The 27,553-nt window shown below is 40.3% G+C and overlaps 1 protein-coding gene across 1 annotated transcript; it reads left to right on the forward strand.

Annotated features, from left to right (window-relative positions):
* The first annotated feature begins 529 nt into the window (after positions 1-529).
* CHAT (choline O-acetyltransferase) lies at positions 530-27,520 on the forward strand. The gene is made up of 14 exons (XM_026043088.1): positions 530-589; positions 1,651-1,842; positions 4,009-4,127; positions 5,566-5,619; positions 8,058-8,238; positions 9,219-9,396; positions 13,346-13,515; positions 15,368-15,468; positions 15,670-15,798; positions 16,964-17,086; positions 18,553-18,694; positions 21,700-21,762; positions 25,363-25,500; positions 27,224-27,520. Exons 1-14 carry the CDS (start codon positions 530-532, stop codon positions 27,491-27,493), a joined length of 1,920 nt encoding a protein of 639 aa, XP_025898873.1. The 3' UTR covers positions 27,494-27,520.
* Positions 27,521-27,553: the final 33 nt, after the last annotated feature.

The following is a 27,553-nucleotide window of genomic DNA, read 5'->3' on the forward strand; positions in this document are numbered from 1 at the left end:
AAATCGGTGCTCTCGGTGGTGAAGGGAGGGTATATAAGGACCTTAGACAGAAAATTGCAGTCTTGCTATGACCTGTGTTCACATAAGGACATCCAAAGGAAAGRCACCTCCTTCCTCCAGCTAATGAACAGGACAAACCCATGTGCAGAGCAGAGCAAGATACATTGCAAAGTAAATTAGAGTGACAAAATAAACCACGTTGAGAAGGGAACATTGATGAGCACTAGATAGTTCTGGATAAAGAAATTTATAGTGAAATAAGACAAACAGAATGTCAGAGTAACCTCCACAGGGCTTAGTTTGGTAGCTTTGAAAGCAATGCTTCTATTTCTCTCCAGCTTTGCATTTGGAAGCTTCTGTGTATGCTTGCACAGGGAATATTCCCCATGTACATTTTGATTATAAATAATGGGGACTGACTGGATTTTAAATCTTTTCTTTTTCCAGAACTGAGGCGTGAGGCTCTGTAACTGCCCCCAAGTGGCTTCAATTTCTGTCTTCAACAAAAGATACCAAAAGAAATGCAAGAATGCCTGTCCTAGAAAAGTCCATGCAGAAGGAGAAAGACACGTGCGGTAAAAATGAGACGGTAAGTGACCATTTCCCAGAAAAGAAAAAAAAKAAGAAAGAAAATGATTGAAGATAAATTACTTTTGATGGCTGACAGTAAAATAGCTTAGTGCTGTAAATTTAAGGTAAATTAATTTAAAACTGACTTGTAAAACAAGCTCTGTTCCAGAGCTAACTTCTTTATTTCAGGGAACATTAGTTACTTTGCAGTATTTTAAAACTGGGCACTTTGAACTAACATTAGTAGTTCTCACATCTGAATACACTCACTGATCCTCCCAACATCCTATGAGGATTTCCAGTAAATGAAATACTATTACACAACAAAAGATGCATTACTACATAATSAGAGACAGCATATAATTATTTCTTGTCAGTGCAAAAATATCAGACCATTCCACAGGATTCATTTCTCATGTATAGCTAAAGTTAGTCATGTAAACTGCTTGGGTTTCAAGCCTTTCTCCTTAGCAGAGCCATGGAATTAACAGTAAGCCTGCCTGGAAACACAGGGTCAAAACAAAGTGTCAACAMAAACACTTTGGGGCACATTTATCTCCACTGACCAAAACAAATCAATGACAGAAGAGATATGTCCTGACTAAAAATAAGCTGAAATTGCAAAATAAACTTTTTTTTCCTCACCTCTAGGACGCATTACAAGTTAAACTCACTTTGCATCTTCATTAATATCATGTAATAATTTTACAACACTTTTTGTTCAAACCACCTCCCCCTTGCCCACTGGAGTGGGAACTATCTCTGAACCTGCCCAGATTGCTCTGCTCTTTCCCTAGGTACCCACTGCTGACTGCTGTCAGAGATTGCTGGCCTACGTAAGACTTTGGTTTCCTCTAGGACATCCATTTTCATACACGTTGGCCCTGACATGCAGCAATCAAAATCAGCCTGTAATGTGAATCAATATATTACTCCAAAATACTGTATTCATAATATTCTTTCTGCCTACCTGCAGAAAAACAAAGCAAAACAAAAACTAGGACATTTTGGAAACTATGTACTAATCTGTTTTTGATTTTGGAAACTGTTTATAATTAGTTTTTGTTGTTTTACGATTAGACAGTGTCAAAACTTCCAGTCCCACCACTGCAACAAACCTTACACATGTACCTACGTTGCATGAAACACTTGGTGCCAGAGGAGCAATTCAGCAAGACCAAGGCTATCGTGGAACAATTTGGAGGTGCAGGAGGCCTAGGGGAATCCTTGCAACAAATCCTTGAGGAAAAACGGGAAAAGACGGCAAACTGGGTAAGCAAACGCAGACTAGAAAACCAATCCCTTGTCTTGGAGGATGTTCATTTACAAGCTACTGCTGATGTTCTAGATGTGATGACTGCTTTCCACAGTGATTTTTTTAATAGGTCATTATAAAAGAGGGGTCATATCAGACTCTACATAAAGGAATTATTGTATTAATATATTTCTTACTTATTAAGCCAGCTTTGCAAACGATGTCAAAATCCACATCATTATTAAGTCAGGTAAACAATTCATTGAGATAAACAAAGGAATTCATGCACCTCAGACTCAAATACCAGCTTGTCTTCAAGAATTGCTATATTAAATGGTTTGGATGTGATTTAATGGAAAATCTGGAATTACAAGATGCAGATTTTTTTTTTTTTTTTTTGAAAAGAAAAGAAAAATACACTGTGACAGGTCTATAAAAAGTGCTCTGCATACACCTCTAGCCAAATCTCTGATTCAGTAAAATTATTCTGGATTATAACTAAGTAGGAACTATTTTTTTTAAAGAAATATAATTGGCCATTCAGTGTCACAATATACAATATAGTTTCCCCCAAAGCATTCTCTTTATAGAATATATGTATCTGCTATATGCTATTAAACATACATACACTATACATAAAAAATATCCTACTTCCCAAGATATATATTCKCTCTCTTAAGACAGGAAAATTAAATCTGTAAATAAAACAGCTCTGATAATTACCATCACAATCCATCCTGCCTATAGCGACCCTGTTAAAATATGGCAGGTGAAAGGTAGAAACACTGACTTTATTCAAGCCCTCACATGCCGGAAAGGAAGAGACACGCGTGTGGTTTCATGGATTCACGGAGATCYTGCAGCTTGCTGCTGACATCAGTGCGGCTCTCCCTTAGCTCTCCAGGGGCAGGACCCAAAAGAAACCTCAAACAATCACATTTTTGCTATAATCAGAAAAAATAGTTTACAGTGTTTACAGGAGAGCTTTTATTTTAGAAGCAGCGCTTATTTTATGAACTACTTGCTGCTGTAGGCTGAGGGCCTACTAGATACCACCCCACTAGTTTTTRTTATTCAGCTTAGAGAACTTCATGGTTTTGGTGACTAAATTAAACATATCTTAAATAAGATAGAGCTCCTGGAGAGAAATGTACATTTAACAGCTTAGAGCATAAAACTCACAGAGGAAGCATGTATAAAAGGTTCTCTGAAACATCTCCAGTTCAAATTATGGTCACTAAAATTAAATAGCTGCTCCTTAAGATAAACTCTAAGTGTTATAATTTGGATTTTAACTCGTCAAGCTCTATCCTGTTCTCTTGAAGACTCCAGAGAATGTGGCGGAAGCATCTGTTCTAACAGCAATGAAATACCTCAGAGGAACACTTTTTCCAACAGATGCATGCATTCATAATTATTTTTGCATAATTTGGTTGTTGTTTATAGCTACTACATGCAAAGCTTGCCTCCTAAACTCAGATAGACCTCCTCAGATCAAGTGATCTTTTTAAGAAATCCTTCATTTTTCACACAACGATTCTTCAAACTCTGCTCAGACATACAGAAACACTTTATACCTCTATGCTTTCAAGACAAAGTGGTTAGAAATTTAATGTGCGTCCGCCTGGGTTAAGCGCCAGTGATTTGCATTTGCACCAGTGGGCACGGAAGTGGATCCTCCGGAGACCCTCTCCACATGTCTGTGTCTGCAGGACCAAGCCATTTGGAAATGCTTTTTTCGCTCGGTGTTCAGCTACACCGTGACAGTATTTGAGGGCTAACAGAGCATTATTGATAAATATTTGTAGCCCCATAAGGAAACCACTAGCCACCACTAGTAAAATTCTGTCCACCTCTTGATATATCTCAAATATTCTTCAGGACTCAGTAGTTAGTATGCTGTGCTCAAACATTTTTGTTGTTGCAGAGAGAAATAACAACAACAAAAATTAAAACCACCACATTATGGGAGTTGTTTCATTTTTAATGGAACACAATGTAAATTGCCATCGACTGAACAACAGGATTATGGAATTGCAGCTGATTTCAGCTCGGGTCAGAAAGCCTGGGCTGAAAAGCTCAGTGGCTCCATTAATCAGAGTGCTGACAGAGGGGGCACAAGGCACCTCCCCGCACACAGGCTGCCTTCCCGTGGCTCTAACGTCTTCTGTCCCTTCCCTTAGGTGTTTAACTACTGGCTGGATGACATGTACCTCAACAACCGGCTAGCTCTTCCAGTCAATTCTAGCCCAGCAATTATTTTTGCTCGTCAGTGTTTCAAGGACGTAAACGACCAGCTGAGGTAACATACTAAGACTTTGCAGCTTTCTCAGCTAAAGGATATTTTAAATACATTGCTTTGGCAAAGAGACAACAAAATGTCATTACAAAATAAGGGCTATTCCCGTTAAATGATTCCCCAGTAGGCCTGCTGGCTGAGGGCAGTGTTTATGGGGTTACTTATACTGAAATTCAGAAGAAAAAGCGTCATTACTATTACATTTATTGCATTGGAAAAAAAAATAAATGAAAGCTTATCTTTTTAAAGAAATATTTCCAAAGCAATTCTTTGTGTAATTAAAGTAAACCATTTCTTGCTGGGAAAAAGAAATGCAAATTCCTGGCACAGTGTTTTCTTTAAAAAGCCATCTYTAACATGCCATCACTGTGATTCCTGCTCACCCTGCAAACCAGAAAGCTCACACTAGCACGGAACTGTCTCTTTGGGGCGCCTCAAAAGCAACCAGAAATAACAGGGGAGGGAAGGGAGAACTCAGAAATCATCCCTCCTGTCTACCATCACCTCCATCAGACCCCTTGTTCCCAGTCCCTGGGTTGGCCTTTATGCTTTTAAACGTCATGGGCTGTTACAATCATTTTAAAAGTGAYGAGGTAAACAACTAGCCAAGAATATTTATACACCTCTCAAGACATCCTTAAAAAAGGATTCAATTCTTTAGCACTTGCCAAAATAGTTTCTCCTTTTAAGCAGTAAACCAGATCAAATCTACCTGCATATAGTGCAATTTTCTCTTTGCTTTTAGCACTCTCCAGCTGCTCATTACGGAAAGAATTAAYTGCATATGAATTTATGCTATTACAAAACAGTCAGAACCTTGAAGATGATATGTGTTGTTTTAACATTTTACATAGACAAGCCAATGGATCTTTTCACTTTACTTTAAATGTAACTATAAATGCTTCTATTCATTACTGACTAAATTTATTGTGCACATAGCTTTCTAAAAACCTCTGCTTTGCATTTTCTAATGCACCTGCTATAATAAGGAAACATTTTTCTTAGAGCTTCCCATTCAGACTCAGTGCAAATGGGCAGTGCCAGGAAATAATACACCTGYCGACAGTTCTGCAGACAGTATCTGCTTAGGACAGGAAGTACTCTCATAAATTGGACAGCTTATGAGTGTTCATATTAAAACCCATGTTGAGGATCCTGTTAAATATTCAGAGTTTGTTCCCATTCTCTAAATAACTGCTTTCAGGCTTCCTCATGTGGTAATTTTGTTTAACCATTGCTAGAATGTTTTCTAGCATTTCATATTTCTCTTGACATAAATTAATCTGGGGTGAGGGGGCGAAGGGGGCTCTTCTTGCCAAGTCTAAAGACTCTCTCTTTATGCTGCCTAATCAATCATTCAGGCTCTCCTCCATCTTTCAGAAAYGACTCAATGTTGCTGAATGACAAAAAACCTGATGTCACTTCTGTCTCATGCTTGCAGGTTTGCTGCCAACCTCATTTCGGGAGTGCAAGACTACAAAGCTTTACTGGACACGTAAGTAACTTGGCAGGCTGGCGGCTGTTTGGAGCCTCAGCACGGCTTGTGCTGGCTGTGAGGTGCTCCGAGGTGCTCCGACTTGCCCGTCGCGGGCCTGCGCGGGCTGCGCTGCCAGGTTGGGGAGGCAGCAGGGCTGCTTCTGCACCTTTGCATCGGCTTCCCGCTTTACTACTGCAGCCTAGTGGGTCAGAAAAGGGTTTTCTGGTGGGTGATAGTCATCGTTTTTGAATATGCAGTTCAGCCCAGAGTTTGCCTACAAACCTACGGAGATTACCCTGATGAAGGAGTGCTCCCTGGCCCCAGACAAAGCCAATGCCCCCAGGTACCTGCGAACTGCCAGGCTGGGCACTCCCTCAGAGAGGCTACACCCTGTATTTTGCATATTAGCTCCCCACCCCTCCAAAAAGAATTACATGCCAGCAGAAAAACACCTCATGACAGGCACTCAGGTTCAGTAACCAATAAATACATATTTTTTTTAAAAAAATTATCATCTTTCTGGGCATAAACAGGGCAGAAGAACAGCCTGCATAATGTAGCTTGTAACAGTATTTAAGAAACTTCACTTACTAACTTCCAAAATTACTGCTGACATCACTGTCTGAAGAAAAAAAAAATAATGGGGAGCTGGGCACAACAGACACGGAACTGAGTGGGGGAGGCATCGCTTTCCTCTCTGAAATATAGGATACCTACATCATAGGCTACAGACAACACTTACGTGAACGGAAGGCAAAGTCTCTATCAAATAACATAGCTCTAATAGTATATGAATTTGATAAAATAAATAGGAAGGGGCTGTTCAACTTTTCAGTTCAAAGTCTGACATCTCCTCAGAAAGCAGAGAAGAGGGGCATATTTGAGTACATATTCAAGAACATTTGCTTTGGCCCAAGAAACGTCACGGAACTGCACAGCCCATCACCAGTGACATACCATGATGTGCTTCTGCATACTAATGTAGTTCATTGCTTCTCTATATGATAGCATCCAAGATAAGAAAGTACATTGCTTAACCAAAAGATACTTTACATTCTTACTTTGACCTCATTGATCTAGATCCAAAGACTCCTCTGATTACATTTGTCTGCCTTAGATCAGTAGTTGTTTAACTCTTCACTACAATGTGCTCATAGTTGCTGATGCTTGTTTGCGACCCCTCTATTTCCTCACCATAATTACATTTTTGATTCCTTATGTCACTGTTAAAGCCCCTAATCGTTACTACGCTCCAAGCTTCTCTKGGCCCTTTCAACATGCAGTACACACAAAATGTTAGCCCAAAACTCCACCTGTGCAGATACTCCATATAAGTGCCAGGACTAAGTATTCTAAATAAAGTCTAACTTGCTCACGTAACAAAAACTTAGACAAACATATACTAAATCACTGACAATTTGGGGAGACCAACTAAAGTTAATTGGCCATTCCTTGACTGCTATAATCATAGATTGTCTAAATCCATCCTGCTAATTCACTATTTCCAATCATCATAGATGATTTTTACCATGCCCCTTCCCAACTATGATCTGAGACCATAAATTAAGTGGATGTCTGCATTATGTAAAATGTGGGAGAAAGGAAACAATAATAGCCCTATTTTGTTGATGAGGAACAAAAAACAAACCAAAAAAGTAACTTTAAAATGAAGAGATACAAAGTTTCACAGGGCCAGGAACTGTGTAAATATTCCTGTTTTAGAAATTTTAATAGTTTAACAAGATAACCTACTTTATTATAAAGCAGGTTCCACTAGGAGCTGTTTCACAGTAACCCTCCTGGCGTGTGACTGCCCCATCCCTCTCTAGTCTGCGGCCAGCGTAGTCCTCTTCTGCTGAAGGAAAACTTCACCACAAGATCTTCTTTCATCCAATGTCCCCATAGCCTCTCCCGAGCGACAGCCGCATTATTTCCTATTACAGTGTCAGCAGYGTGTTGTACAATCCATAACCATAATTGCTATAACACCTCTGTATTGTCCAGCCTGCTCCATCCACCAGGCATGACCCCCTCTAACTGCCCTCGGCAGTGCAAGTCTTCTGCGATTTGTAGGAATTTCACCAGCACTTTTGCCCAAGTGCTACATCTTTTCCAGTGCTTCTGCTTATTTCCATCGGGCCAAGTTTCAGGGGTCCCGTCCAGCAGGCTTCCCACTCACACTGTAGAGCGGTTCATGACCTGCTACTCTTTCCATTTCCACGAGACAATAATGCAACTGCTTAATGAATATGCATGAGGCTGCCAGGAATGATGTATTTAACTTTTGTATGGGAATTCATCTATTTCTCTTATAACTGTAATCTTGTTTTATTATTCAATTTGTGTTATACCTGATCTAATTGTAACAGAACAAAGGACAGATTAGATTTCTTTTCCTTTCTGTCTCTCTCCCTTCTTTTCCTCTGGCTTTGTTTTCCCCTTCTCTCTCTCTCCAGCCATGCTTTACCTGTTGATTTTGCTCGTGGACAGCTGTCTGGTCATCCTCTCTGTATGAAGCAATACTATGGACTCTTTTCTTCCTATCGTCTTCCAGGACATACCAAAGACACTCTTGTGGCCCAGAAAAGCAGTGTAATGCCAGAGCCTGAACATATCATTGTTGCTTGTAACAATCAGGTAAATGGGTGCTTTTTCTTTTTTTTTTTTTTATACCTTCCTATGTTCCTCAGTTGTCTTAAATTCACTCAGGAGCAGCCTAATGCAATCACTGCCCAGGAACACGATTAGCGTGCTRCATAGGAGCTTACTGGAGCCTTGTTTGGTTCTTGCCAACAATTCACTGTCAACATTTCCAAAAGATGCTTCTGCAGCATTTTTGTCCTTAGCCCACATTATGTTCTGAGTACACTGATGCAGAAAGGAGGAATGTGGCAGAATTCATCTGCTTTCTCATTCAAACAAAAATGTTTATTAAACAGGGAGAAAACCACAAAAGAAAAGAAAAGCCTATTAGAGTGCATTTGCTGGAAATGCTCATCTCTTGACAGTCAAGTATGGGCATACAATGCATGGCACATGCAGCACTAGCCCTTGTAGGGGTCTCTATGCTACATCTGCTCAAGCTCACACAAGTAGAGGCAGAAACACTGAAGCAGTAGAGGGGGAATCTGCCAGAGCAGTTAAAGCTGCCAGGCAGCAGAGCGTATTTCCTGGGCAGAGCACATGCACATGGCTCTGTACTTGTAGTACCTACAGACCCCTCTAAAGAAAAGATGGATTCTGGTGAGTCCCTTCTCCACAAAAGTTTCTTCTTCACCTCACGTAGAARTTTGCTAGGTTGTTTTTAAACAACCTGGAAATTATTTACATGCTTCCCGACTTCATCTCCTCAAGCGTTTTAATTCTTATTCAAATAATGTATGCTTTATTTGACTCTGATACCCAATGTAAATCCTCTACAGCCACTGGAGCTCCCCAGTGTAAACGTGGGGGAGTGAGGCTTGAGCCAGTCTCAGAGCTGGGGCCCTCCTCTGCCCTCAGGTCTAGCTCTCCTGGCAGGACTTCAGCACCTCGAAGAGATCCAGACCGAGGCTGGTGCAGGGGCTCCATTCTGCCAGTGTGTGACTGTTCTGCTGACTTCTGCTGTTCCTTTGCAGTTTTTTGTTTTGGATGTTGTCATTAATTTCCGTCGTCTCAGTGAGGGAGACCTTTTCACTCAGTTACGAAAGATAGCCAAAATGGCAGAGAACGAAGAGGAAATGTTGCCTCCAATTGGCTTACTGACGACAGATGGAAGAACAGAATGGGCACAGGCCAGGACGATCCTTATGAAAGGTTAGCAGTAGTAACCCCAGCTTTCCCTTCTTCACCTTCTTCCTCCTCTTCCCCCTCACCATCATTGCCTTTTTTTTTTTTTTTTTTTTTTTTTTTTTTGCTGGCAGTGAGCCTTACAGCAAATATATGACTGAAAGTGCAGCCTCACCATTTAATTTTTCTAGCAGGAAGAAACTCAATGTCTGCAAATGTTCAGCTGTAGCTTACAGAGAAGCAACAGACATGGTCTGCCCCCTTGGCTGTACATGTTCACGTGTTATGCCATGTAAATGCCTCTTGCTCCATTCTCTGTTTTTCATCACATAAATTACATTACATCAGATTTTGTGATTTGTCTCTTTCTTCATAGCCATTATGTACCAATGGAAATGACACATCCTCTTAGATTTTAGCAACTACCTGACTTTTTTCATCTCATCTAAGTTATCTATAAGTTGAGCATCTATTGAAGCTAGTAGTGCACTCTCTGTAGTACATGGAGAAAGATAGAAACTGATGCATCCAAACCATAAACAAGTATCTAAGAAAGGCAGAACCCACTGTCCCCTGAGGACAACTACCTGTCTCTGATAGCAGGCTGCATTTAGCCCTCCTGGATGCCTTGGAGGACAGATGATGATAACGAGTGGGATTTTTCTCCTCCTATTACTTCACACCTTATAATATTTCACCTTGAAGCTAACTGATGTAAACTCCCTCTTTTATGCCACTTCAGATGGCCTRGGTATTAATTTTTCTTCTCAGAAAAATGTTAACTTCCAAATGTTAACTTTATCCCAAATTCATCCACGCTTTACAAATACTGCTGTTTACAATACTGCTGTTTTACCAAAGCCCCGCAATATACGTGAGCTGCCAATAGCCTCAAAATATTTTGAGCATCCCAAAGAAGTTCTTCCCTTTTCTTATTCAAATTTATCTGTGGTTATAATTACTTCATATATACTTCATACATAYGCAGTTCTGACCACTACTTTAACAATAGACACTGGATATAATATTACTCTTGTAAAGACTGCAKAGCCTATAATTAGTGTGTGTATTAAATCTCTCACTGATAAAAGGCAGCACAAGGCATAAACCAGAAGACTCTCTGGCCTTCTTAAAATGTACCTATTTGAAGAACTGCACAGCACATAACCCACAGCACTCTTCTCATGCTCAGTCAGTTTATACAGCAGTAACTTCAAAGGAAGTTAACTGAGAAAATATCGTGGTTATTCCAGTAAAATGACGAGCTCCCAACCCAAAGCAATTTGCTGCAGATGACACTCCTAAACCAATTAATGTTTGTACTGATGAATTCTGGTATAGGGTACTTCCACGCAGCTAAAAGCACTCAGAAACCTTGTCTCTGTAAGAGACTTGACTCCAAGGACCCTTGTAGCCTCTCTTAAAGCAATGGGATCCACTCTGTGGACAGGGAAATCAGATATTCAGGGACTGTCAGGTTTGATTCAATTCATCAATGCTAAAATCTACTTATGTTAAGAATGCCACTGCTCACAGATTCTCCTGGGTTGGCACTGGACACTATTTCTCCAAAATGCTTGGCATATTAAAGATCTGATCACTCTGTTCTATAGAATTTGCTGAATTTCACGGGCGTATCACCAGCTTCAAAGAACTTCTATTAGAAAATTTCATTAAGAAAAAAGTTTGTTCAAAATCATACTCATAGAAAAAAAGAGAAAAAAAAGCATGTTTGGCTTAAATCACAATCACTTTTGCTTCATTTTCTTTTTTTTGCTTTCATATCCGTTTCTCATTCAACTTAATTTGTTGATCTGTACATACTGTACATACTGTACATACTGTACATACTGCACCTGGGTACACTTTTATTTTGCATGTTTGCAAAGGATACTCTTTCCCCCAACAAATAACTCATCCTTTGATCACAATGTACTTCCAAAAGGCAATAACATCGGCTCTTATAACCAGTACCAGATTTGCAGGCAGTGAGCTCAATTTTGCAAGCCAGTGAATTCAACAGAGCAATTCCAATGCCAAAAAAAAAAAAAAAAAAAAAAAAAAAAAGAGTGGTATTTTCAGACCATCACTTTCTTAACACTTACTTTGACCTGGGAAGTCTTCTAACTTGAATACAAGTCTGTGAGTCATTCTCAATGTGCAGAAAGCAAAACAAAACACGGGATTTAAACAGTACAGATACTTGCTTTTCACTCTTTAAGCCTGTACACAATATCATTGTCCGAGTTTTAGGCTTCCCCCTCTGCATCCTTTCATTTTATATAAAAGGAGAGAAATGGATGCCTATATTTTAGTGAAAATTGAGATACACATCTAATAATTTATTTCCAGGCCATGTTTTTAAATGAAGCAGTGACTGTCTTGTGATCTGCATAAAAATTACATCAGTAATCCTAGATCAACTTAAAGAAAAAAAAAAGAAAAATAGACAAAACTAGCAAAAAGAGCTCTAAAATAGTTATTTCTAGATTACTTGGCATTTGTCAAAATATTCATTTCAGTGAAGAAGGAAATCAGCTCTGCTGTATGGCTGAAAAATTCCTGCACTACCAAGTATCACAGAACAGTGATGCATCTTCCATAATCTAAGTAGGGATCCCATTGTGGACCACTGAGCTTAGCAAAGGCCCTCTATTACATAATAAAGAAAAAAAAAAACCAAAACCTTGAAGGACTTCAGGATTTTTCTGGTGCTTCTCCCTCTGTTTCAACTCTTTCTGGAAATATTTGTTTCTCATCCCAAGTCATGATTCACCAAACCTTGTGCAGTTCACTGTCTGCTTTACATGAGATCCTTGTCAGTGTTTAATCAACCTTTTTTTTTTTTTTTTCCCCTCCCTCCTCCTGGTATCTTTGTGATAGTTTTCTATTTCCAACAGATCTCAACTTTATTCACTCCAATATGCAGACTCAAGCTGCTCTGAAGCCATATGTCAGAATAAGGGCATCCTGTCTGTGTGGGGAGCAGCCACAACGAAACACACATAAATCTATTTGTTAACATAAAGCAGAACTCTAAGCAAAGTGTTGCAGTGTGTAAATCACTATCCAWGCAGTCTTTCCTTGAAGATGCCCATCCCCAAGTATCTGAAGCCAAGTATCTGGGCAATATGTGGCCATTTCCATCCACGAGATTCTCCTCAGACTTTGTGTTGACATACCCAGAGCATCAATGAAAAATACACCATAATCGTGCCCAGCCCTGCAAGTGCCATATGCTAAAAAGGTTCTGTGGCTAWGGAGCTGGGGATATTTCTTCATCCTTATATTTCTGGCACTTCAGCTTCCCCGCTGCCAACTTCCCTGCAGGAGCTGATGGACAGAGACAGACAGTGCCTTATGCTAACCCACAGCTCACTTCTTTCTCAGCCAGGTCTCTCCTTCTCCTGCCTTCCTTTTTGTTGCTTGCTTTTTTATTTATTTAATTTTACTGCAGAGCACCTAGAGAACTAGTCTGGATGACAAGCATCTAACTTTTCTAGCTCTTTATTAACCTATTTTACTGATTTCTAGGAGGAACATTTTTTCTTATTTTAAAAATACAGGTAAATGAAAGAAAATGATTGCTTTTTCAGAGGACACAACTGTTCTTCACATTTGCAAACCTGAAAACATGCACACTGTGAAAAGACTCCATATAAATACAAATGTCAATGTTTTCAAAGTAACGTGGCTCTATTTTGCAATATAATTACTTTAGGAAGTTAAAGGCAGAACAAGAAAGTGGGCATTATTGAATTACATGAAAGAGACGCAGATATATTGTGAGAGTTAACGCAACAAGGAATTGGTGCAACATTTCCTTGCACCCAGGCTTTGTGCTCTGGGCAGAGCCAGGCCCAGAGAGTGCCTCACTGCAGAGGCAGGGTGAGCTCTCAAAGGCTGTGAGCGGGACTCCCTGGGCTGGGCTGATGGCGAATAACAGCATGTGAACATCTCGCTATTCTGTCCCCAGACTCCACTAACCGCGACTCTCTTGACATGATCGAACGGTGCATATGCCTGGTGTGCCTGGACAGCCCAAGCGGCGTGGAGCTCAACGACACAAAAAGGGCACTGCAACTGCTCCACGGGGGAGGCTACCACAAAAACGGGGCCAACCGTTGGTATGACAAACCTATGCAGGTAACAACCTCACTCTGCTAGACTACTTGCATGTGACAAGGGACTTCCATTGCCCTGGGGGCACTGTGACTCAAGCGGGAGAAAGAAGAAAGGTGGCAGGAGAACAAGTCACAGAGGCACTGGCGTTGAGAGCTGAGCTGTTGGATGGCTACTACCCAGAGCAGGCAGGGGATGCAGGCAGACCTGCTGCCTCAGTAGCACTGGGGGGCCTTTTCCAACACCTCCACCTTCTGTGACATTGACCTTTGCACATGAGGAGCAGGATATATTTAGAGATGGAGAGACAGAGAGGTAGACAGCTGAGAGCTACAGCAGGCATTTACTTCTGCTCAATTAAAAGAAAGAAAAAAGCTAGACTAGGAATATAAAACAAAGAAACTAAACAAAAGAGCTTTCTCTGTTCTCTCTCCTCACACCCCTTCCTGAGACCCTAGAAATACTACTGTTTACAATCCAGCATGTGCTTAAGCTAGTATTAGGTTCTCACTTAACAGACTGTTGATTCATTTAATGACATTCTTGTCAAAGCTCTCTTGGAAGTGCTGATTTCTCAAGCTGTTTTCCCAATCACATTTTGATTGTCGGATTTGAAAGTGTCACACTGTTATTTTCACATTTTGCAATAGACCCAGGGTGRAACAATGTATTAATCTCCAACTGTCAACACCAGTGACACCTCATAAAAAATTGAAAAAACCTCTGACTGATACATTGCTTGTGCAATGCTTTTTGCTCTCGCTGTACCTAAAAGCATCAACATGCTAAACTAATTTTACTAGCCCTAGCTACCCGATTGCAAATCTATTTCAGTAGTCATTCTTGATTTATGCCACAGTAAATGAATTATTAGAAAACTCAAATGTTATGTTTTTAAAGAATGAACCAGTTGTCTTTAAACAGAACCTGCTGTTATTTGCAGGGCCACTAGTAGAGAGGTTTCAAACAAATGGCAATAAACATTTTCTTCCTATTCACTGTCAAAAGGTAGCAGAAAGCAAATACATTTGCATGGGGTACGTGAGGGATTCACCCAGCCAGATGTATTCAGGCTAGTCACAGGTCAAAGGGACATTCTTAGGAGGGGAAAGATCCTGTTTTTCTCCATGCAAACACAGATTATACAAGTATTTCCCACAGTAAAACTTGTATTCCCACAATAAGATTTGTCTTTGCCCTCCACATTTTTCTCTATTTTTTCTGTGAAGCAGCACAATAAAGAAAGTCCAGGTAAAATCTTTTGCATCACATAAAACTCATCTCCTATGAAAATCTTCATGAGATCTACTAGGAACCATCAAGGCAGGATGCATCAGGGTGATATAAATGTACAGTGAGCTGAGTGGGCGAAGTCCAGCCAAAGGCAGTTTAAAAGAAGTGGAAAAAAAAAACACCAGAGAAAGTACAAAAACTGAATATGGATCAGCTTGATCATTTTATAGGACACTTGTAATAATAAAACGTGATCCTAAGCAATTTGTCAGATACAAGTCTTCCATTCCCTCCCAGATGCTGAAGGAGAATCCTTCCCTGTCCTTCTAGGCCAGGAATCTTATCTATTGTAAGGGCAGATACTAAATCCAATTTCCAGACTGCAAAATGGRCCTTGGTAAAGTTCACATCCTCCCAGGAGTGGGTCCCAAATAACAGCATAAAAAGGATCCAAGACTCTCCCATTGTCATTTGTATCTACACATCTGGATCCATAAGTCAAGGGAGTTCCTGATGTGACCAATAAGAAAACCATAGGAGACTGACAATATCTCTTGTCAGATTGGGTTGCTAAGACAGATGAGTTATCCAGAATGTGATACATTCACTACCACATCTTACATTTACTTTTTCCCTTGCCTAGTTTGTAGTAGGAAGAGATGGAGTATGCGGTACTGTGTGTGAGCATTCCCCGTTCGACGGCATCGTCTTGGTGCAGTGCATGGAACACTTGCTCAAGCACATGTGAGTCCCCTCTCCCTGCAGCTACTGTGCCCACTCTGAGCCCAGGGAATCCTCTACCAGCATCAATTTCCTCCAGTGGCTTGGGGCCACCCTAATCCATATTCAAGCATTAGAAATCAGTCATTAAACAGCAAATTGCTAAGAAAGCACAATTTAACAAATTGCTATGACCTTAATGTATTTTCTCTCACACATTAATAGGAAAGAAAGCTCCAAGAAATTAGTCCGCGCTGACTCAGTGAGCGAGCTTCCTGCTCCACGGAGACTGAGATGGAAATGTTGCCCTGAAATTCAGGCACATCTGGCATCATCAGCTGAAAAACTCCAAAGGTAGCAGAGAGGTCTCATTTTTCTGAAGGATCATTGAGAACCGGGAACTACCCAGCACAGCGTGTTCAGGAAAACATTCCCTCCTACAACACTCCCATTGCCCTTCCACTTTTCCGATTCTTCGGAAAGTAGAAGTTACTCAGCAGTTCTTTGCAGAAGAGGGTCCTTGTGGAATTAACGCACAGTATTCCAGAATTCCACTAGCCTTGTGTTCCTTCCACTTTAATACTAGGAGAGCTAAGAATTACTGGAAAGGCAGTTTAAAAGACCTTCCCTATTTGCAGGGGTGCAAACTCTGTTTTTATGGGTATGTAGTTTGATCCAATTAAAGCAGAAGTCAGGCTAATGGAAACGCATGCACAGGACAAGTAGAACACAGTTGGTTTGAATAAACAATTTGAATTCAGTTATTTAATTTGTTTACATCCATGTTGCTGTTACAAAGGTTAGTTCTTCTGACTGGGTTTCAACACTAACAGATTTGCATGATTTTGGGGATGGGCATCATGGCAATGGAAGATTTTCTTCCATATTATTTCATTTTGATACTCAGGCCTTTTCTTTTTTTTTTTTTTTTTTGTTATAATGTTCTGTGAAGAATTAACATTATACACACGATCAACTCTAAGTCTGTCCAATGTGATCATCCTAGTTAGGATCACCCTAAAAGAGGCCTTAAAGTGACTAAAAGCATGTATAAGAATATAAAAATATTCAGGATACGGAGTAATTTTTTGCCATTTTTAAATAAGTCATTCCTTCAAATAGATGCACTGAGAGAAGCTTAGTGSCTTCACCTATTTCTTACATTTGCAAATTTCTCAGAAGTTGGTCGAGAACAAAGAAATCCCTGTCTTAGGCTTCAGAAGAAGAAACACCAGAGAGAAAAGAAAAAAAGGGGGGCGGGGGGGRCTACTGAAAGGAAGTGAATGATCTGAGAGCCACAGCTCATGTCAGGGTTGCAGATGGCAAATCCAGTCTAGAACCTGGAAGAGTAAAAGTTAGTGGGAATAAGTTTGACCATTGTGACCATTTGCAGAATAGAAGCCCATTTATCTCAGAGTGGGTACAGGCATGAAATGTTCTCGGAGGTTATTTGCAAACCAAATATAACAGGGGGATTTTGTATTGTCCCCCACAGTAACCATCTCTGCTTGTCTTCCAGGTTAGTAACAAATCTGGACTTCACTGTCTACAAGTTTGAGAACTACGGAAAAGAATTCATCAAAAAACAAAAGACTAGCCCAGATGCCTACATTCAAGTAGCACTTCAGCTAGCATTTTACAGGTAAGATCAATTCAAATCTCAGGAACAAAGCAGCACAAAAGGAGATGCTCAATTAGCTGTTTATACAAATGGTCGAGATTTTCCTCAGCATACAACCCTTCTGCATGGAAATGAGCAGATGTACCCAAAGTCTGCAAAGCAGCCAAGATGGATTTTGCCCCTGCTTCCAAAGCAGAGTCCTCCCTGCACTCAGCTCCTTCTGACACTTTGCTGTATTGACCCACACCCTACTCCCACATGAACCATTCCCTGCCAGGCCCCTCCATGCTGCTCTCACTGTGCCACACACAGAGAAGAGGGTGAGGGAACATGGCAGAGACTGGCAGCCTGTCCTATCATCCACAGCATCAAAAGCTGTGACGGGGGCTGAGTACATGGGGCAGAAAAGCTCCTTTGCCCCTGAGGGTAGCGTGGGAGCATGGTGGCAATAAGCTAGAGCTCCGCATGCACGCATGCCCTATGCTGCTGGGAACAACATAGGTGCTGTATCAGGGTTCCTATACAGGATAATAGCTACTGCTGCTCCCTTCACGGGCACCTCGAGACTTGATAATACCCTCTGATTTCCATGGTATTATCAAAGTTTATATATCTCTTTTATATATTGTCAGAAGAGCTAATGCTCCAGGATAGAGATCAGCTGCATGGTTTCCTGCAGAATGGCCTATTACACCAGTAATTCTTAAACTTTATCATGTCAAATTAAATCCTGACGTGGTCTTTATCTAGCCAAAACCAACAGATGCCCAACACATTTTGCATACTCCATTAATCAGGGCCAACAATGACCTGGTCCAAGATTTTCATCTGGATCTCAGCCATCATACAAATCCCATTTATGCAACAAAAAGCTTAGGGGCCAGCTAGTTAGAATTCAGATCCCTGACTGAACTGGAAATATCTAAGGCAAAGTAGGTTTCCTGAAAGAGAGGTGGTAGCTAAGTACACCTGGATGCAAATTATAACTACAGTCTATATGCTCTGTTCCATTTGCAATGTGGGTTTTTTGTCCACCTCAGTTTCCAATGGCACCCTTTCCCCCTTTTCATTTTCGTATTAACACACACACAACATACATTTCTTCTTCTTGTTTTAAATAAAACATATTTCACTCCTGTAAGTACATGATTAATTACACAATTATTTTATGATGCAGCACAAATAAAACATTCCTTGAGATCTTTCAGTAAATTCTAGTTTTACTAGACTTGCTTTCACACAGCAAGTCATTTTTTACTAGYGCCGTATAACTGAAATGTATACGGCAGCGTGCAGCTCCTCATATTAGAGGAGTGAGCATCCATCTTTTTTAAGTTTCTTATAGAATTCTATTAACATTAAGATGAATACTATGCAAAAAAATAAAATCAGGGCTCTAGCAATGAAACACAGTGAGCCTATATTTCTTTTTACCCTTATGATTCCTTGAAAATAACCATTCCTTTTTTCTTATTTCATTTTCCCAGATGCCACAGAAGACTTGTCCCTACCTATGAAAGTGCTTCCATACGCCGATTTGATGAGGGCAGAGTCGACAATATTAGGTCTGCTACCTCAGAAGCATTTGCTTTTGTAAAAGCAATGATTGATGATAAGGCAGCTCTATTGGTACGTTGGTCTGGCTCCTCTACCTTCTCTAGAAAAACCCCAAGCAAATAAATGCATTCACAATCCCCAATCTCATCAGCTGTTAACTAACCAGGAACAGAAAGGCRTAAGGCAGGCTAGCAGGATTTTAGCTTTTTTACCCTACAGGATTTTGCTCTTTATGCAAACCAGCAACTAAGCTAAACATTTATGTCTTTTCATTTTTATTTAAGCATCCAAAAGATGTGGCAAAACATGACATTATAAGAAACAACACATCTGAGTTTCGACCTACTATCATCTTCTGTACGATCCATCATAAGAGACAAATTCTGCTCCCCGGAGAGATGTAGGCTGAGCAAGTGAAGTTGATGATCATTATATGGCCATGGCAGGGGAATTGCCTGCCAGCTCCCTACAACAGATAGCTGGGCTGCACATTGCAGCGTGGGAAGTAATCCAATTCCCATGCTTTGATTTGGGTGGAAGTGTTCTGATTGAGTATTCTGGTTTTAAAGATATGCTTTTGACAAATATTATCTTCCTGGGATTCCCAAGGGAGCTGAACCTTAATGATAAGGCTGAGGGAGCTTCAAAGGCTGAGGGAGCTGGGCCTGTTCATCCTGGAGAAGAGAAGGCTGAGGGGGGACCTGATCGGTGTGTATAAATACCTCAAGGGAGGCAGTGARGAGGGGACCGGCCTCTTTTCAGTGGTGGTCAGTGACAGGACTAGAGGAAACGGCCACAAGCTGAGGCACCAAAAGTTCCACAGGAACTTAAGGAAACATTTCTTGACAGTGAGGGTGACAGAGCACTGAAGAGGCTGCCCAGGGAGGCTGTGGAGTCTCCTTCTTTGGAGATCTTTAAAATCCACTTGGATGCTGCCCTGTGCCATGTGCTCTGGTGACCCTGCATGAGCGGGGGGTTGGACTAGATGACCTCTGAGGTCTCCTCCAACCTTAAGCATTCTATGATTCTATGATTCTATGATAAAAAGATATTATGCAGCTAATAAAACAGCTCTTCAAACTATCCTGACAGCCACCTTGCAAAAATGAAAAATCTTGTTGGCTTTTGTGAGCCACCACCATCCGTTTGCCAGCAGCACAAATGCTCTCCATAGCAGGTAGTGATGGGAAGAGGGACAGCTGAAGACTCAGAAAGTGTCTGCACAGACCTGTGCCACTGGCCCGCCTGGCACCTTCAGAGCACGTATCCCGGCATGCCTCTGTGTGCCCCTTCCACGCACTGCTCTTCACYGCCATATGGGCATTTTCCTGGTGGATGTTTAGTTGCAACACACTGCTGCCATATAGATTATTTCACACAAAAAGCCCACTATAGTGTCAACAGCCCACATAGATGATCCTTAGCATCTAGACTAAGCTTGTCAGAARTACTGCTGGGCTGTAAATTAAGTGTAAATCAACGAAACATTGTAAAAAGGGCTCTAAAATCAGAAGATGAGGAAAAAACTGTGCAGAGAAGTATTCTGTTTGATCACCACTTTTTCAATCCCCTTAAAGTTACCAAGTGCAGAACTTCATAACGAACAAGATTYGAAGAAGTTCTGTATTAAAACTGATAGCTCAAAGGAAGGCTGAAGTATCTTTCTACTTGGTATAGTAACTCAAGGCAATGATGACCATACTGCTATATACACTAGTGACTACCACACGTAGATGAGAAGATGCTTTTGCGATCTGTTATCACAATGCTGCTCAGCTGCCTACAAATGGGTCTTAACAGTATTCCAAGAGAAGCTTCCATGCATCCATGCAAACCTGCCCCTCCTGATTCAGGCACCTGGCAAACCTCTAGTCCCAACACGTTCCCCAGGGACTTGGGGCAGAGCTAGGACAAGCCAGCCTGGCCTTGCACATTGCCTRGTGACATTCCTTTTACTCTCTCCAACAATTCCTTTCCACCTTCCTTGGTCCAGCACTTTCTGACTTCTCTAGCTCTCCCCAGGCTTCAATATTTCTCTCTTTTTTTATTTTATGACTTAGATCAGATATTGTGACCATCTTAATGGCATCCTGAACTGTATTGCTTCACACGAACAAACACAATGGGAGAAAATAAGTTTTTATTCCCCCTGAAAAGGCTGCAAGCAGAATGCAAACCCGTCCACTGCTAATTTTCCTGCCTTCTTATCCACTGACAGATGCAAATGGCATCTAAACAGATCTGTGACTGTCTTTGTGACAAACATTTAAAGTAGAAAAATATTTGCTTAAATTTAAACAGCTTTCAATCCAAATTACACTATATACTATAAATCACTATATACTGTGATTGTAGAATCATCTGAAAACAGAATTGGCTTGACAGAACTCTTTCAAGGTGATTCCCTGTTCATCTGCAGACCTAGTTATCCTTGGCTGTTTCAGGGTCTCCCAAAACTGRAGCACTTCATGCACAGCAAGGCAGAACTTCTTAGGATTGTTCCTTTCATGTTGAAGAGCTGATATTTGACAGGACTCAAGATTTGCTAGTTTGTTTTCTGAAATGAGAAGCATCTATGAAGAGAGCAGAGCAGTCATGGAAAATTCTAGATGACCTTTCACTCAGGGGTGCTATTTCTTGACCAGCTACTAAAACATCAGTAATGGTTTTCATTAATACCACTRTCATTGTCCAGATAAAGCTTTCTGGAGAAGATGTACTGCCTGTTTTGAAATGCTGAATTRCACTTGGCAATTACATTCCCTACTTGAAATGAAGTGATTCAATTAGCAATAATCTATACCACCAAAGACCAATGGAAACAAATTGTAAATCTTTCTTTAACTTCAAACAGAACATGACCAATGAGCCTGGTCAACCCTCACACCAAGTGCTGTAGCTGATCAAGACACTTAATTCCAAYAGCTTTGCATTGATGCATTCATTGGAGTACCTACACAGGAGCGGGGAGAAAGGGGTATTTGACACATTCCTTCCTATTTGATTGCTGGTGAATTGATGGAAAATGCAATTTCCTTGAAAGACAGTTCAACAGATATATTTCTATTCCCTAACAGGATTCTGAGAAGATGCAGAGATTTAAAGATGCAATTGCAGCTCAGACTAATTACACTATTTTGGTAAGTAAAACATGCTTTTATCTGGATAAAGACTAATTAGTTTGTGCAAGGCAGTCTTCAAGTATTTGAGCATTATAAAATGGACTCAGCTCTAAATAGGAAAGTATTTACTGTGACATATTTAAAAAAAATCTAAAGACTCAAACATCCTTTATATAGCCCTATTCAACTAATCCAAATTAAGAAAAATTATTTTCCTGAAGGCAAAATGACAAAATTCTGCATATAAGACATCAGTGGCTAGAGCATCACTCTTGGGCATAACCTCTCTCAACCAGAACTGTCATGGAACATGACACTGTATACAACATATTCATGGTAAATATGAATCTGTTAAACTGTATGTATGTATCATGACTGTATTGCTGTCATTAACTAGGAATCACAGCCAGGAATTAAGATTCCACTAAGCTTGGTGCTGTACACGTTGACAATTCAAAAATGGCCTGTGCCTTAAAGTGCCTGCAGTCAAAATATAACAAGGGTTTTTTTTTTCTTACTATTGAAAGGTTTGCAAAGTAGAACACTAGCAAGATGCAATAGCCCTTTATTCTGTGCTTAATGATTGTGATCATCATTAAATGTTAGCCATGCAGAAAGCCAAGAAAAGGGGAAATGGGGCATTCTAAGATGAAGTGGCAAGTAGACAACAGAGTGACTTACCAGGAAAAGAAGCAGGCAAGACTTCAAAAGCAACTAATTTAGCAGCCTTGTAACATGCATGAAGGATAGATTTTCTAACYGGAAAATCTAGATTCACAAAGTTTACAGGTATTTAGATCTATAAGCTATAACATTACACAAACTTGAAACCTGAGGCATAAAATCTGTAACACATAGGAAGCTTTTTTCCCCCCCTTTACTAAACCATCATTGGCATATTTCTTATGTTCTTTCTCGCTAGGGGAGAGAGGTCCTTATCTTGGAGCTGATCTTCAGCTGACATAGTTTCTTTAAATCTGTTGCCAGCAGTGGAGAATACAGCTCCTCAGACAGACAGGTACTGAACAGAGCTGATCCAAGTCGCCGTTAAATACAGGTCATTAACAATGAGGGAAGGATTGTAGAAACTYGCCTTTAAAGGCCTGAAAGCAGTATGTGAGAAAAGGGTGGGATTCCTCCCACTGGAAAAAGAAATAGATTGGTGTTAAATACAACACATTTTCTGTTAAATAAAACAGCCTCAGATTGAGTAACACACCATATCCGACTGYGTCAAGACAAAGCACACAATCTACTAACAGCTTCCTCAAACCACTCAGGAAATTAATAAATGTTAATAACTAGTTATGTAAAGAGAATTTGTTGCCCATGGTTCTGCTTCAGACTATTGCCTAACAAATCCACTAAAACTCTTATTTATAATCATTGATGATTACTGTTCAAATACTCATCATATTCAAGAAATTATTCACTTCTAGTGGCTGTTTCCTTGGGTATGCTCAAAGCATTGAAGAGGCAAAGTGTCATGTTTAGGCAGGATTTGTTTCTAAGGCTATTAAACAAAATAAATGGGGAGAAAATTTTGCGTTTCAAGCACCATGCTGGGATATGTATCTTAGAAGCTGAGGCTAAATTATTCTTTAAAGGAAGTCTTACCTCAGAGAAACTGTCTCACCTGAACTATCTCAGGGCAGTCTTTCTCTCCTCAAGACATGTCAGTCCAAGAAAATGTTACAACGTTTAGCTCATGGGGAAAGGAAATAAAAATCAAATCTCTGTGGGAAAAAGAATTTAATTGATGTGGCTTTAAAATAGAGGGTAAGACTTGCATGGTCTGACTAAATCATATGTGCAATGCAATGTAATAGCCCCTAAAAAAAAAAAAAAAAAAAAAAAATCTACTTCACAAAGCAAAAAGCAATCTAATGATTTTATTTCCCCTTGTTAGGACTTACTAGTAGCATTGCTATCTTAAGTGCGGAGCCCTAAAATTTAATTTAGCATTTTTTTTCCTATCTGTTGACTCACAGTTTATTTAGTTAGCCTGTCTCGGCCTCTCTTCAGACATGACATTGATCTATGTTGCAAAAATGTCATTGCTAACAGCCTTATAAATCTTGTGCGATAGCAAAACATTCCTTTGATTATCAAGTCAGTTTGCCTCTGCGGGAAAAMCAAGTAAATGCTGCCCTGATGTATGCTCCTTTTTGCAGCTTCCTGGCTCCATTTGGTATGATGAACAAATAGCCCCTTCACCCATGGGTGTCTATTCTCTAATAYGCCAAACAAGATTATGCACTCCTTGCCCACTGCTTCAGGCATTTATTAGTGGCCTGCTTCTAAGAGGAAAAACAAGCTTGCGCTTTTTGTAAATTCAAGCTTCTCTCATGGACTCTTTCCCTTGTTAAAAGGGGCCTGTGTCATGCCACAGGGATATCAGTTCTATTTGCGGTGTAATGCAAAATTCCTTGTTCATTACTCCCTTCCTCAACTCTGCCTCCCTATAATCAATGCACTCACCACCTAGAAGGCGGCTAATAGCCCTTGGGCCACTTCTGGGGAATAAACAGAAGGAAAAAAGAAGGACTTGAAATGCTTCTTTTCATCTGAGGCAATTTCTTCAGTCAGAACAGCTCAGTCCCATTGTTCGGCTGCCTAATTTTTGATTGGTTTCCTAAAGAAACAAAACACCTGTAAATAGGCTCTCTGTCCATCTATTCACTCTGTTGGCTTTTGATCCTGCTAGCCATCTTCAATCACATACACTAGCAAGTCAAAGATCTTCAATCTAGTGGAATTCCTTAAGTCTATGGAGCTGGATAGCTCTGTAACCTGCAACCACATATCCAGCTATCTTGTCCTACAATTACTCTTTTCAAATTCCTTCCTAGAAACAAAAGCTGCCTCTGAGCTCTTTAGTGAAACCAGCACATAGACCTGGTAGAGGGTAATTCGGGTGCTCAGGCAGTGAATTAGAGATGCATCCTTATCCTTACTCTCAGTCTTCTCAAGTGGTGCATACTGCTAGTAGACTGTGGTAGATCTGTTCTGTACTTGAAACTGGATCTAACTTTGAAGGTAGTCCTGCTCTGATAGAGATCTGCACCAGAAAGATGACTTTCAGAGGCCCCCTCCAAGTTAAATTATTCAGTGATCACTAGTAGATCTGTAGCAGACCTCTCTGGATCTAACTCTATGGAATCACGTGCATTTTACCTGCCAGGACTCAGTGCCAGGCAGCAATGCAATAAAAGATTAACTACAACCYGGAGGGGTTTTGCAGCCTCTAGTAATGCACAGGCAATTCCAAAAATACTTGGAGGATCTGGTGCCCCATATGATGATGATGATCAGCAGCTCTGAAAGATCAATCCATGATAATTCAGCTGTGAGAAATTATGAGCATCCTACTGTTGATAACATCATGACATGACATATGTCAAGAATAAGCTCTTTCCTAATACTTACAACTACAAAGAACCACATGGATTGCTGGTTGTCAAGCAGCAGATATTACCTGGAGTAATATCGGAATTGAGGCAACACGCGGCACCACTCAGTCAAGTTCCTCAACTACAATTAGAAACCTGGGCAGCAACAGCCAGGAACACACCTCCATGCTTAGCTGGATGCTGATGTATGTCATGTTGTACACAGGCGATTACTGGAATGGCAATAGACAATCACCTGCTGGGACTGAGAGAGGTGGCACGGGAACACCTGAAGGAACTGCCAGAGATATTTACTGATGAGACGTATTTGACAAGCAATCGATTCATCCTTTCAACTAGCCAGGTGAGTTTTTCATATTCACTCGTATTTTATGCAAAAGCTAATTCACACTTGTCCTTTTGACTTTGCAGTTCACAATGGGAACAATAGATTGAAAAACAAACAAACAACACTGATTCATTAAGAGGTCTGCAAAATTCTCCAGATACATTTTCCAGTTTTGGTTCATCCAAATTAGCACAGTAAATGCTGACTGAAGTTGTTAGTTCCCCTGCAACACCTCAAAGCCTTTCCCTCAAATTCTGGAAATGCATACAGATGAATTCAGCTTTTTTTTTTTTTTTTTTTTTTTAATGATGGGCTCCAGTCCTTCCTTGCTTTCCATACTACATATCCTCAGTTTTCCAGTCTTTTCCTCTTTCCCCACCAGGCACCAGCTCTAGTGGGAATTCTTTTCTTCAGGACAGAACAGCCACAAGCCAGACAGGCTGCCATTTCAAGTGAGGAAAGACAATTTTTCTCCTTAAAAGTATCTACGTCTAAAATCTTCTGGAGCCTTCRGTTCTTCCCTGTCAGACTGTAATCTCTGCAGGCATGCATCTGGATTTACAGATGTATTAGACATTTTTAGACATTCAAATTTACAGACACTTAACAGATTTACAGCTATGTTCAACTATACTAAGATACTCTTAAGACTCAACACTTTCTATATTTGATGATCTCAGAAGGGAGAAGCCCATTGCAGTATACAGCTTAAAAATTAAATGTTTCATTGCATATAGTGGCAATCCTAATGAAAGAAGAAATCTATGCAGTAATTCATTTACAGAAACACTAACTCAACTGCATAGATTGGAACTGTGCAAAGACTTATAATACCATGCTGAAGCATAAAACCTTAATAAGTAATTTGATCTTGTCATAATGTTTGTAGGCTTTCAGACATGAGTGAGTGTAACCACCATACTGCTACATAAATTCTGCAAGAAACTATCCCTGAGCAAAGAGCGTTCCTGAATAGCTCTATGGCCTTCAGCTGTTGCACAGCAAATTTATCTGACAATTCTATGGCTCTATTAGCAGGACTAATGGCTTGTTCTACACCATTAAAAAAAACAAATGTCATTTCTGAAGGCCCATGTACACAAAGTCTGAAGCATACAGATTTCTAACACATCTTTTATTTTCTCTAGCAGAAAGTGTTTCACTCCAATATTATGCCATAATTAAACTGAAGTGTAATAGAAATGCAATTTTAGCTGGTACCTAGGGACACTAAAATATATTTTTAGACACGATCACAATTATAAATGATTATTAAAAAATGGACAAACTACATTCTGTAATTGATTACTGCCTTCACATACCATTTCAATGTAACAAGATTAAGCTAAATTAAGAAAAACCTCAAAGAAGTTCTATGTAAATACCTAATTACATACAGCCTTAAAAAGTCCATCATACGTAAATAAAGCTCATAGCTGTTAAATATACAGTGAGCAAAGAAACGCATTAACCTACTTCAAATGATTCCGGTTTTCTAATGCTGGCAATCAAATTTTACACTGAGATGAGTTTTTACCTTCCAAACATCAGCTCAAGGTCTGGACTGCTGATGGATGTTATTCCCCTTATTCTTTATAGGGTGCTTCACAGCACTTCAAACACTAGCAGCATTGGCGGGGAGGGAGAGCAGGAGTTGTTGGTTTTGCCTTAATCCTAACCAGCACTTCAGAAGCCCCGTTTAACCAGAAATTGTTCCTTACCTTCTCCCTGCAACCAGGTTCCAACTACCACGGAAATGTTCTGCTGCTATGGGCCTGTGGTGCCCAATGGTTACGGAGCATGTTATAACCCTCAGCCAGAGCATATATTATTTTGCATCTCAAGCTTTAAAGACTGTAAGGAAACCTCTTCTGACATGTTTGCAAAAGCTGTGGAAGAAAGCCTCCTAGAAATGCACGACCTGTGTAGCAAATGCAACTCCACTGCGACAAAGCCACCCGCTAAACAGGAAGCAACCGTGCAGTCACCGAGCGACCACAAACCCTAGCCCATGAAGCTGCAGCAACTGTTTTCCTGAATGCATCTTGTGAGAAAGCAAAGATATTRG

Source organism: Nothoprocta perdicaria, unplaced genomic scaffold (genome assembly GCF_003342845.1).
Source record: "Nothoprocta perdicaria isolate Ctin4 unplaced genomic scaffold, notPer1 scaffold_32, whole genome shotgun sequence".
NCBI lineage: Eukaryota > Metazoa > Chordata > Aves > Tinamiformes > Tinamidae > Nothoprocta > Nothoprocta perdicaria.

Coding starts and splice junctions, on each gene's coding strand:
- CHAT (XM_026043088.1), top strand. CDS start 530: ATGCCTGTCCTAGAAAAGTCCATGCAGAAGGAGAAAGACACGTGCGGT. Junction 15,469..15,669: donor GAACACTTGCTCAAGCACAT/GTGAGTCCCCTC, acceptor ACACATTAATAG/GAAAGAAAGCTCCAAGAAAT. Junction 21,763..25,362: donor AGACTAATTACACTATTTTG/GTAAGTAAAACA, acceptor TGTTGTACACAG/GCGATTACTGGAATGGCAAT.